Here is a 13,943-nt window from a genome sequence, read left to right on the forward strand (position 1 = left end):
GGCGAGATGGATCATCCTTGAGGGAGTTCGAGACCATATTGTCTTGAGTCTCCATGGGAAGGATACTCCATTTTCAATGTGGAAGACATTGAAGGACCTCTACCAGAACAGTAGCGACCAGAGGAAATTGGTGCTCAAGGATAAGCTTCGAAGAATCAAGATGGAGAAGGGTGATACTATTTCCACATATCTGAACAAGCTCACCACCTGCAAAGATGATCTTGGCAGTGTGGGAATAACTACTGCCGATGATGATATGGTGAGCCTCACTCTCCTTGGCCTTCCAAAGAGTTGGAATAGCTACCAGGACTCTGTGAATGGAAGGGAGAAACTGCCGGATTGGGAACGACTGTGGTCGGATCTTATGCAGGAGGAGATCAGGAGGAGCACACGAGATGGTTCTTCATCCAAGGATGATGATGAATAAAATCTGGCCTTAGCAAGTAAGACAAGGAAAGGGAAGGGGAAGCCTTCCCATTTCAAATTGAATTCTTCTCATGGAGGGAAGAAGGGTGACATGTCTAAAGTAAGATGTTTTAATTGTCACAATATGGGACATTATGCGACTAATTGCCCATCGAAGAAGTCCAAGAAGGGATCCTCAGATGGATCGGAAGGTGAGGCATTAGCCTCTCAGATCGAAATGGACTTTACCCTCATCGCATGCATGGTGTCATCGATGATGGGTTTTGTCTGGTATCTTGACAGTTGAGCCTCATTCTACATGACCGGTGATAAAAATTTATTCAGTGCCTTGGAGGAGAAAGACCTCAAGATGCGCATAGAGATGGGTGACATTAGTGAGTTGTGGCACAGGCGGTTGGGCTATTTGCATCATGGGGCTTTGAAGATAATGCAACAGATATCTACAGGACTTCCCAAAGGTAAACTTGAGCAAGTTGACACATGCAAAGGTTGTACCTTGGGAAAGTACACCAAGTCTTCCTTTCATGATCGAGACAGTCGAGCAGAGGCTATCTTAGAGCGAGTTCATACTGATGTGTGTGGACCATTCTCGATGGCATCCACAGCGAAGCAAAGGTATTATGTGATTTTCATTGATGACTATTCTCGTAAATGCTGGATTTATTTCATGCAGAAGAAGGACCAAACCTTCACAAATTTTTTTGAGTTCAAAGCTTTGGTCAAGAACGAGTCAGGGAAGAAGATCAAGGCCTTGAGAAGCGAAAATGGTGGAGAATATGTCTCTCAAGATCTTAAGGACTTCTGTGCAGCGAAAGGAATTAAATGAGAGTTGACGGCAGCTCATAACCCACGATAGAATGGGGTGGTCGAGAGGAAGAACAGAACTATTGCAGGGGCAACACGAGCAATGCTGCATGACCAAGGCCTACCACTTCACTTGTGGGCTGAGGCATGCAACACAACGGTCTATTTGCATAATAGAAGCCTGCATCGCATACTTGGGATGAAGACACCAGAGGAAGCTTTCTCCGGTAAGAGACTAGATGTGGGCCACTTCGGGATATTTGGCTCATCGGTATATTGCCATGTGACAAAGGATGCACGGAAGAAGATTGAGCTGACAGCAGAGTTGGGGATATTTGTGGGGTACACTGATAAACCTCATAACTATCGGGTGTACTTGCCTACCAGTTGGAGGACAGTGGTTCACAAAGATCTTAAGTTTAATGAGTAGCAGGCCGTGCGAGTTTCCCTTGAGAGGGAGCTCCAACTACAGGATGTGGAGGAACTGTTGGTTCCTAAGAAGGAGGAGCCTCAGACTGATGCGAAGCAGCCGCATGCAGAGGTTCTAGGAGTGGAGACATCCACTCAAGCAGCGTCTTCTTGAGATGGATGGAAGCTCACAAGAGAAGTTGACATATTGTTGGAGGATGTGGGAGAGAATGTGGGAGCACCATCTTCTCAGCACAGACAGAGGAGGTCACCTAAGAGGTACACTGGATACATGGCCCTTTCTGGGGAATGTGTTGAGACCGAGCCATCTTCCTTTGAGGAAGCAGTGCAGCAACCGATTTGCGTTGATGCTATGGTGGAGGAGTATGACTCCATAGTTCATAACAGTGTTTGGGACGTGGTTCCGAGACCGGAGAACAAGTCAGTTGTGAGCTCCCGTTGGCTTTACAAGGTAAAGCAAGCTGATGATGATATGAGGATCATGTTGCTGCAGTATATTTCGACAGAGGAGTAAGATGTTGACATTTTGACAAAGGCATTGTCAAAGTGTAAATTCGAGTTCCATAGAGACAGGATCGGGGTGGGAGATAATCCCTTTCTTGCTGAGAGGGAGTGTTGAAATATGGCAACAAGAATATTCCAATTTAATTTGTCCTTGAATTAAATTGTGAATTAAAATCAAATTTAGTCTTAAAAGCTACTTGAAAATAATTAATTAATTCGATTTGAATTAATTAGTTGGAGAAATTCAAGTTAGAATTCTTTCTGAAGTCATGCAAGAGTTATCCCTTAAATTAAGGAGATAAGATTGAGTTATATTTGAGTTGTAATTAGTTAACTCAGTTTACTGAGTTAAGTCCAGTTAAATTAGTTCCAAACTGTTTGAGGAACTAATGGTGAGTTAACAGTCAGTTGATGCATGCATGCACTCAACTAGTGCTACTCTAGTTAACTAAAGATTCCCTCATCAGAAACTTATGCATGTCTATTCTGAGAAGGACCCAGTTGAGATTAAAGTCAAGGACAATGTACTATCAGTTGCATGTGTTTTCCTATAAAGAAAATTCATGCATGCAGTCAAGGAATCATTCCTTGAGGATTGCGCAGTTCTAACAGTGTGTGAGATCAGAAGTGTTCCACTTGGTGAGGTGAAGATAATCCACAAGGAACAGTGCAAGGAAATAGGAGCTTGGAGAGCAGAGAGGAAGGCTGGAGAGAAGCCAAGATTGCCTGTGAGCATCTATGAGGATTGTACTGAGAGCTGGATAGCTGTGAGAGCTAAGGCTTTGTATAATTCCTATGTATTTCCACCTTGTATGATAATACAGATAATGGGGTTTTTAGTTGAGGCTTTCCCCAAAGTATTTTCATGTGTATTGTGTGATTGATTCTTCTTCTTCTAGTTATATTGTTCGGCTCAATCTTTAAGCTTCCGCAAATTGATAGTAGAAGTAGGTTATAGTATTCTGCTTTGATTTATATTGCATTATCGGGTTAACCTACATCATATTTTCTACAGACTATTGGGATGAAGACACGGTCGGCAAGGTTGTTGAATTACTGCATGAATATCAGGGCTTATTTCCAACAAAATTCTCTAAATTGAAGGGCATAGTAGGTGATTTGGGTGTGATGAAGATCAATTTAAAACCAAACACAAAGCCGATTAAGCAGTGCCCATATCGACTGAATCCGAAGTACAAGGAAAAGGTACAAGAAGAGTTGGATAAGATGCTCACGACAGGTATAATTGAGCCAGTGGAAGAATCAGAATGGGTCAGTCCAATGGTGGTCCAAGAAAAGAAAACAAAGGGTGATATAAGGATCTATGTCGATCTGTGGAAGTTAAATGATGCATGCATGCATGACCCCTTTCCTACGCATTTTACAGATGAGGTTCTAGAAAACATTAGTGGACAGGAGGCCTATTCATTCACAGATGGATTTTCAGGATATCACCAAATTAAGATTGCACCAGAGGATAGAAGCAATACTACCTTCGCTGCAAAGTGGGGGTCATTCCATTATACAATTACACCTTTTGGACTTAAAATGGTAGTCGCAACATTCAAAGAATTTATTCACAAGTTTCTGGAGGTCTACTTCGATGATTGGACAGTCTTCGGGTTGGTTAAGAAACATGTTTCTAGTCTGTGCCTAATGTTGGATACGTGCAGGAAGTATCAGATTTCCTTGAATTTGAAGAAATGTATTTTTTGTGTACCTTATGGAATATTGTTGGGACATGTCGTATGCAAGCAAGGATTGATGGTAGACCCTACCAATATTGTTGTAATTATCAATTTGGATCCACCCAGGAATGTAAAACAGCTACACGCAACTTTGGGTCATACAGGGTATTATAGGAAGTTTATAAAGGCATACGCGCAGATCACTATGCCAATGGAGAAGTTATTGAAGAAGGATGCTACATTTTGCTGGGATGATGACTTCCAGAAGAGCTTGGATGTTCTTAAGGAGAAGATGGTTACTGCGCCAATCCTAGTATTCCCGGATTGGAAGAAAGAGTTTCATGTGCACGTAGATGCATCCTGTATAGCATTGGGATCTATTTTAACTCAACCACGTGAAGGAGATATTGACCATCTGATTGCCTTTGCAAGTAGGAAACTATCTAAGGTAGAGCGAAACTATTCAACCACCGAATGAGAAGGGTTAGCCATGGTATATGCACTACAAAAATTCAGGCATTATCTTCTAGGTGCGCACTTTAAAATGTATACGGATCATTTTGCATTGAAGTACCTGGTCAATAAGCCTGTGTTGGGGGGGAATATCTATCGATGGTTGCTTCTCTTCCAGGTATATCATTTTGAAGTGATAGTTAATCTAGGGAGGTTAAATGTTGGACCTAATCACCTCTCTAGGATCTAGAATGGCGAAGAACCCACTAATATCGATAAGATGTTCCCTGACGTGCAGCTCGTCGCTGTCAGAGTTGGTGATGAACATTTTGCGGACATTATTTATTTTTTGTCTATTGGCATAGCTCCTAAAGGCTACACAACGCAGCAACACAAGGAACTAGTAGTCAGGGTTTAAATTTTTCAATAATTGCATGACACTTATATAAGATGGTACCAAATGAAGTTTTGCGCCGATATGTACCTGAGTATGAATGACACAGTATTTTTGTTGAAGCGCATGGTGGTGTCACAGGAGGACACTATGCAGGTAAGGAAACTGCACAAAATATTCTATGAGCAGGATTATGGTGGCCTACAATACATAAAGATTCTAAGGAGTACTGCAATGCATGTGATGTGTGTCAGAGGACTGGAAGACCATTGCAAAGAGATGAATTACCCTTAAACCCGTAGGTCACGCTGCAAGAATTCGATAAATGGGCAATTGACTTCGTTGGACCAATTAATCCACTGGGAAAGAAGACGGGTTCACGCTATATTATCACTATGACTGACTATTTGATCACATGGGCCAAGGCATAGCCTGTGAAGGATTTCAGCGTAGACACTGCTGTGAAGTTTATATTCGAGTACATTCTGTCACAGTTTGGATGCCCGAAGATCCTAATGAGTGACTGAGGTTCACACTTCTTGAATGAAATAATTAAGGCGTTAACGGAATAATTCCAGATGCACCATCAGAAGAGTATGTTGTACTATCCCGAGGTGAGTGGTACTGTCGAAGCTTTTAATAAAATTCTGGAGAATGCCTTAACGAATATCTGCAATGTTAACATGAACAATTGGGATGTGCACATACCAGTGGCTCTATGGACATACACAACGACCTGTAAGAAATTAATCGAGAAAACACCATTTAGATTGGTGTATGGACAAGAAGCAGTGATGCCAATGCAGTGTAAAGTGCCTAGCTTAAGGATCGGAGTCGTAACTGAGATGGACGATCACGACTGCATGGAGGAACGTTTAGTGCAGCTACTTGCGCTGGAGGAGGATCGCTTTCTAGCTAGTTTTCATCAGCAGGTGCAAAAATCCAATGAAAAGGCATGGCATGATCACCACATTAAGCAGCTCACTTTTAAGAATGGAGATTTTGTCTTGATGTATGACAGTAAGTTCACAATGTTTGCAAGGATGGTTCAGATGCATTTGCTGGGACCCTATGTAATCAAGGATATTTCGGAGGGTGGTGCAGTTCAGCGCGCGAAGCTGAATGGGGAGTTGTTTCCCAAAAGGATTAATGGAAGCATATTGAAGGTATACAGGGACGATCCCATTCCTGCAAGGCTGTGATGACTATATGGCAGCAAGAAAGTCTTAGTGCTTCAGGCAGCTAAAAGAAAGTGCAGGACTATAATCTACTCTACGGAGGAAAGGTTTCGTTGAAGAAGGAGGGTTGCGCGATTTTTAAGGAGATGGCGCAATTGGAGAAAGTTGCGACAATGTAGATGCACCATAAGGGAGGATCCCACGAATTTTGCACGGAATATGACAGTTGGAGAAGCTACAGTTGATTTGACAGTGGTTTTGTTGTTAAAGGGAGCGGGGGAAGTGCATTTATGGTGCATATCTATGGCTGCCAAATTCTCATTTATGAGAAAGATATGGAGGCATTCCTGGCATTTGAATTTGAAATTAGCTATAAATATGACCTCCCTCTCTACATTCAGACACTTTTCCTATTGAAGAATTCTTCCAAGATTTTGCGCCTAAGTTTGAGCCAAGAGTAGTGTTGCATGTCTAGTGAGGATTGGTAGGACATCTATTCGGAATTTCTGGCACAAGGATTAATAAGCATCATGACTGCTACTCCTCCTACACACACCACAGCTCCCAGATCGTCGAGGTCGAAGCCCACAACTACAGGAGTGGCAGCAATGGTGGTCGAACCAGCAGAAGCAGTAGCAGTAAAGAAGTAAAAGAAACCCCAAAAGCCCCCCGTTAGACAGTCGCCTAGAAAGATGATTGTTGAGTAGAGGAGCAAGGCGAAGCTGGACAAAGAGAAATAGAAGCAACCGATGGAACCGGTTGACTTAGAGGAGGAAGAGCTTGGGGCGGGAATTGAGGATATAAATTTCGACGAAGACGAACCAATTTTGCGGTTGCCTCCATACATGCCGCCACGAAAGCTAACTAATAAGGTGACCAAGGACCCTAATGCAGTGAAATTTTCCATTTGTACACCTTTGCTACCTAAGGATGTGCCCTTTGAAGGAGCATTGCTGGCGTAGGTACCACAATTGCGCATGGAGGATTGGGATTTGGAAAATGGGGCCAAATTCCCTCATTTTGAGCCAAGAAAATACCTAAAAATGGTATATTATGAGGAGGTCGGTGTCACCCAAGTAGAGCCAATGACTTCGGCCGCTAGGATTCAGCACGCCAGGGTTTTGAAAATGTTGTATGTGCTTCATTTTGGGCACAGCAACATCAATATCATATGTGTACGCCAATTGCTAACATTGGTACACGACGGAGATTTATGGTTGAGGGAAAGGATCCCAATTGACGGTATGTTGATCAGATGGATCACCGCACTTCCATGTGCAGGAGCTGACCCTGTCAGTACTTTTGTTTACAAATATCAAGAAAAGAAGCTTACAAACCAAGTGAAGAAAGATTTGCATGTTGTCAAGAAATCGTGAGGCTACGCTATAAGCTCGATTTCTAATTAGGTTGTCACCTTTTCCGCGTCCATTTTGGCCTGTAAAAATATGAGGAAGTGTAGGGTCGATGAGGTTCCAGCCCCAATCATTTAGTTGGTTGCGTAGTGTGCTCAAGGGGTACAGTTTAATTGGGTCGGCTATCTTTGCTAGGAGTTTCTGGATTATTGTTGTGAGGCCCAAGAAGATGGTAAATTGTTCCACTATGCACGATTGTTGTTGTTGTTATGGCCTAAATCTACCTCAGGCTGAGAAAGGCAGGATCTAGGGTAACATCAAACCATGCTTAACCTGGTAGCTAGCCCTACCAGGTCGGGAGAGGGCTCTCTCCTTGTCAATCTCAGAAAGGATGGTCAACAAAGCTTGAGATGACTGATATTAAGACTGATTTTAGGCTAGGTATGTGTACAGAGGAGTTTGATTAAATTTAAGATGGGTTTGCTGGCTCAATTGTGAAAGGCAAATTTGGGTCCGGGGAATGGGCACAGTTTTGCAGAGATCTCTATGGGGCGAGGTAGGCAATTGGTTTAGCACTTCAAATTTAATGAGATGGAGAGATTTTAGACTGGTGAGGAGTTGGAGAGGGCATGAAAGTCTCAGGGATCCTCTTCAAACAGCTGAAAACATAAATAACTAAACAAACCCTAGGTAGAGCACTGTAATTTCAATGGATTCTACCTTTATCCTTGTTTAATTTAGTTAAGATGAAGCAAAGAGAGATGATGGCAGACATAAAACACATGTAAACTTACATTTACAGAAGGAAACACAATACCAAATCAAGATGCCACAAGAATCCCATAAAGTGTTGCAAACCCTGGTCAATTCCTTAGCCAAACTGTTGAAAATGAATGTACAACAATGCTCAAAGCATTCACAAGAATCCAACCTTTCTCAATGACTGAAAACCTACTAGATATAGGCATCAAACAACTCATGCTAGGCTTTAGGGGTCGAGTTCATGAGTTTAGGAGATGTTTCAACAAGATCTAAACTAAGAACTGAAAAGTAGGCAGTGGAACAGCATGCCTCTAAAACCTAGGAAACTGATTCATTCAGTTGCAAACTACTCTTTCATGATGACTCTACCTCTATGAGTGAAAATTTAGCATAATTACATCAAAATCCATCAAGTCACATTAAATTACATCATGATTTTGACTATTAGAAAGAGAAAAGTCAAATTGTGAAGAAACTAGGCGAAAAACAGAGTTTTTTGGCCAAAATGAGCAAATTTCACCCTATGCGCTGCGCTGATTTCCCTATGCATCGCGCTACTTTGGAGCTACTTTTGGATGCCTTCCCGTGCACCAAATTTTCTCAAAATAGGCTTGTTGGAAAGGTCTACCTGTCTACTTTCCAGAACAAGTGGGATTTCTGAATTTGGTCTTCATTTTCCCCTCAAAAATGAGTTTTCCCAACACTGCTTACTGTGTGTCCAAAAAGGGGCAGAAAGGTCATTTTTGAGGTGTTTTTGACCCTTTTGGAAGCTCAAAACCTGTCAAAATTTCTTGGCCATGTGAGGGCATTCATATTTTTCCATGAAAAATCCAAAAATGCTATGTTTTCCTCAAAAGGAGGTCTCTAGAAAAAGCGCGCGCCAAGTGGCGCGGGGCATCAGGCAAAAAAACCTGTTTTTTAGGCCAAAATTTCAAAATTTGCAAAACGTTTCCCAAATTTCTTGAAATTTGGGCTGAGTGTTCCTCATCAGGTGCTATGTTTGGCTAAAGAAGCCTCAACCAAGATCTGGAGTCTATTTTTCTCTTTTCTCTTCCTCATGGCTTTCTTCAATTTGGCATTCAAATTCCTGATTCTTGCTTTGCACACCATGTTTCTTGCCGAGTAGTGATATGCCATGTTCCTCAACATATTTTTCTCATTGTTGGTCTTCTCTAGCATCCTCTCCAAGTGCAAGTTTATTCTCTCAAGCCAATATTCACGATCGGCTTGAATTTCTTGCTCAAGTGTGGTCAATTTGGTTTTCCTCCTCTTGGCAACTTGCCGGTTTGCCCTTATGTTTTGGAGCTCCATGATGGTTTGTTGATCTTCTAGCTATTTGTTCCTCTGCTCCAAATAATTGCTAATACACTTGGTTCTTTCCAGATTGAGAGAAAAATGCTGAATGTCATCTTGCTGCTCCCGAATGATCTCTTTGAGCTTTGAGCTCAAATCAGTGTCATCATCCTGAATGAGGATGAAATTTGCCTCTTGACCTCCTGAAGGTCCCTCATCATGCAAGGGCTTCTTGCCCTTGTCCTGTACCTACTCTGCTGATTGAGGAAATGAGACCCCTTCCACCCTGGGTGGAGATAGTACTCGTTTTGCTGCTGCAAAAAACCTAGTGCCCTTTTGGTATGTGACAAACACTGGCACACTAGTGGTTTGTGTCTCATGCACCTCCTGCTGGTGTGAAGGCTCTCTTGCCTCATGAAAAACTGCTGGGGGTACTTGAGGACCTGTAAAGACCTCATATGCATTGAAATCCTCCCATGAGATTTTCAGTAAACCAAGCTGATGCAAGACCACAATTTTGATTAGTGCAAAATGATATATGCTGTTATACTGCTGCTGAAGAGGCTTCCTTTGCACTAAGGTGGTCATCTTCTCAATGTTCCGGAAAATGAAATAAGGGAGGTTCATCATCCTCACCCTAGTAAAGTGCATCAACAATCTGATATGATAGGCGTACAGACGAGAAAATTTTCCCTCACAGCTGAAATATCTAATTATGAGTTTCATCAAGGGAGCATATGTGTCCTTTAGATACTTGAAAGGAAAAACTCTACTGACATGTCTCTGAAAACCAGCCTTGATGTAAGGCTCATAATGATCTTTGTCTATCAGCTACCTCTTATTCCACTGCTCACCTACATTTGGAATGCTGGTTGCTTGAGCAATAGTCTCAAGTGTCAAGGTGAATGTCACACCTGCCAAAGTGACTTGGCCATTATGAAGATGGAGCACAAACAATCTGGCCAGCTCATGGTGGTACTTGACTCTCTCCACCATCTCACAGAACTGATAACAAGATTGGTGTTGAAAGCATGTGACAGCAAGAGGACAGGCCAATAGCTCGGCAAGTGAAGTAGGCTCCTCCTGGTTATGTTTTCCACTCTTATGAGGCCTCCTTGGTGCATGCATTTCTCTAGAAGAATCACTCACTGTCTCCTCATCTCTGTCATAGGAAGAATCTGACTCCATGTTTGCCAACTTTTGAGTTTTCTTAGATGAGTATGTAGAGATTTTATGGTGTCTTTAGGTTTTTGCTACCAAAGATATGAATGTATGAGGGACTATGGAGGGAGTGTGTATGAGGGGTTTAGGAATGTTGCTGACATGTTTTTGGGGAATAGAAGGGTTTAGGGGATGATATTTAGAGTTTGGGAATAGCGATTAGGGTTTGGGGATATTGGACTAGGGTTTAGGATAGTGGGATTAGGGATTTAGGATTAGTAGTTTTAGGGATATGGGGATTAGGGAGTGGGTAAATAAGAATGAAAAGGGATGGAGAAAATGAAGTGAGGAAATGAGGGAATGAAAATGATAGGAGTGGAATTAGCAATAAAATATGCAAAGTGTAAACCCTATGCAATTGTTTTTAACAAGAAATGCAAGGAGGTGGGGTTTCAATTTTTTACCATTAAATCATCATAAACACCAAGATAAAATCATTCATTGGCCATCAAGGAGTGACAACTTACTTGGATAAGTGAGGAATTTAGCAATTTTGTGAATTTGGAAGAGGCTGTGAGTGAATTCGGGCCTTGTAGCCCTGTGCGTTGCGCCACCTCACAGGTGCACCACGTACTCTCAATGCGTCGCACCCGTTATGAATTTACACTGCCGACTGTCGCCCAATGCGCCGCGCCGGATGAGTGCGCCGCGCTCCAACCCCAGTGCGTCGCGCCTGCGTTTTTTACCCTCCAAACACAAAGTCGCTCCTTTGGCTCTTGAAAACATAAATGACTTACTCTCCTTCACTTTTGGCATGCAAATGAATCTTCTAAACATGAAAAATAGTTTATGTACATATGGTTTTGATTTTTCATTTACAAAACCCACTCTTCTAATGTTTGTTTTGACTTGCTTTTAAAACTCTGTTTTTGAGCAGTTTGCTTTATTTTTGCCTTTGATGAACTGAATGCTTTAACTCTTTTTTTTGTTTTGCAGATGATGGAGTTGCAGAGGCTTGGCAAGGTGACCAGGGCTACCTCTGAAATTATTACATATGGAAAGAATGAAATTACATCAAATTTGTGCATAAAAACATAAAAACTCTGTTTTTCCTCAAAACAGGGTTTTGAGAAAAAATCAATCGCTGAGAATGTGATTATAAAAATTATTGTTGTTGGGACTTTATTTAACCTCCTCATGCACCTGCTAACCGTTACTGAGCGTTCACAAGACCTTATTGACGAAACCCTAGACCTAATGAGACGTAAAACCCTAAAAATGACTTTTGCAGATTTAAAGACAAAAAATGATTGCAGATGATCTAGATGTATGAAAATGGGCCAGCAGGGAAAGGACATGAGGGAAAATGTATAATATACCGCTACCATCAAATGATCCATGACCCTAATGGAATGCAGATGATCGAGTGAGACACCTAACATGCAATGCAACAAGAGAATTTAATCACTGATGGAGGGATGAAGATACCGACATTAACATTGGCTCCAATGGGGATGGTAGCTCCTTGGAGGTGCCAAGAACTACAGACCTCTGGAAAGCAGACAGTGCCTTCTTCCATTGGGTTATGGAGTCAATAACTTCGACAAACAAAAACCAATATTTGACTCAATTTCAGCACTGCAATCCGACTCAAAACTGACTCAATTTCAAGACTGAAATCTGACTCAGACTGACTCAAACAATCCAAACCAAAACTGAAATCATACCTTCAGTTTTATAGCCTTCACTTCGGGCCCCAAACTAAATGAATGATTACAGTACACACTTGTAATGAAGGAAATAAAACGGTATATACAATGATACATATGACAGCAGAAAATATTCAAAGATGGTACCGTTTCAGCAGCCGACCATTGACTAGCCCACCTGGACAATCTTCTCCATCCATTTCTTTCAGCAAGAAAGCGTTCTGACCTCGGTATGCAGCAATTCTGAAAGGTCCTTTCCACAGGTTCTCGAACTTGCCGTGTTTCCCTTTGTCTTCGTTTCGGGCATCCCATTTCAGCACTATGTCTTCAATTTGAAACTTGTCCGCCTTTGCCTTTCGATCATATATCTTTTTTATTCTCTCTTGCAGCTTGAAGGTATTCTGAAAAACCTCCTCTCTAGTCTACTGTAAATGGATCATTTGATTGATTCTTCGCTGCAAATGATCTTCCTCACTACCAGCTTCTTGCAGAAGTTTAACAACCGGAACTACGAGAGATGTAGGAAAAATCGTGTCCACACCATACACGATCTCGAAAGGGGACATACCTATTGAATTTTTCTGACTTACCCTATCCGCCCATAGTGCATTGACCAATTTCTTGTGCTAGCTCTTCTTGTTTGTTTCCAGCAACCTTTTGATGATGTTGACTAAAGATTTATTTGAGGATTCCGCCAAACCATTACCTTGTGGATAGTATGCAGTTGAGTGGCCCAAGGTAATTTGATATTTATTACAAAAATCAATCATCTTTTTAGATTTAAAAGCTGCTGCATTATCTGTAATCAGCTTATTAGGACAACCAAAACGAGACAAAATATTGGTCTCAAGAAACTGAATAATTACCGAATCAGTGGCCTGCCGAGTAGGAATCGCTTCTATCCATTTAGTGAAGTAGTATGTCGCTGTAAGGATCCATTTATGCTGTGCTAAAGAAGTAGGATGGATCTCACCAATAAAATCTAAACCCCACTACTGAAAAGGAGCACTTACTTCAATCGGTTTGAGTGGCAAAGGCTGTAATTTTCTCTTACCTTGAAAGATCTGACAGTCGTAGTAGCTTGTAACAGTTTTGTACACATCAGAAAAGAGAGTTGGCCAATAATATCCCGCTCTCAAAATTTTATTGGTTGTTGTCTTCCAAAATAGATGACCTCCACAATCTCCTTTGTGAAAATCATTTGTCAACTATTTTGCTTCTTCTTCAACCAAACAATTCAACAAGACACGACCGGGATCTTTCCAATAGAGTGCATTATTCATTATACAAAACTTTGCAGCCTTTAATTTTAGGGTCCTACTTTTGTTTTTAGCCAATCCGGGTGGCGGTGAAAGATGTTGGAGCACATAAACAATATCTGAATACCAAGGAGAAAGTAAAAACATTTCAGCTACCTGAACAGGAGAACTTTCCTCATCTTCTTCGGACATAGCAGCAATGAGATTTATGTCCAAGGCATGCAAATTGGATTCTGCCATCAGTTTGGCCAGCCCCTGTCCTTTGATAAGCTTTGTTGGTTTGATCTCCACATCATATTCTAACAAAGCAGCGATCCATTTGCCTCGTCTCCCTTCTGGATCTGTTTGCACTAAGACATCTTTAACGGCAGTGTTAGGAACATAGGCAAGGATATGAGAATGCAGAATATAAACTCGGAAATCTTTCAATGCCTTTACCAAAGCAAGAGCTTGCTTTTCAATAATATTGTACTTTAAAGCTGCATCTCTTATCGTTCTGCTGAAAAAAGAAATTGGCTTCTCAAGCTGGTC

At 41.6% G+C, this 13,943-nt stretch overlaps 1 protein-coding gene across 1 annotated transcript; it reads left to right on the plus strand.

Annotated features, from left to right (window-relative positions):
- The first annotated feature begins 5,276 nt into the window (after positions 1-5,276).
- Positions 5,277-5,900, plus strand: LOC149252260 (uncharacterized). The gene has a single exon (XM_089454109.1). The coding sequence runs from the start codon at positions 5,277-5,279 to the stop codon at positions 5,898-5,900; it is 624 nt and encodes a 207-aa protein (XP_089310235.1).
- The last annotated feature ends 8,043 nt before the right edge of the window (positions 5,901-13,943 follow it).

This window comes from Pinus tabuliformis, chromosome 7, assembly GCF_031772625.1.
Source record: "Pinus tabuliformis cultivar Carrire ecotype Pingquan chromosome 7, CPIR1, whole genome shotgun sequence".
Lineage (NCBI taxonomy): Eukaryota > Viridiplantae > Streptophyta > Pinopsida > Pinales > Pinaceae > Pinus > Pinus tabuliformis.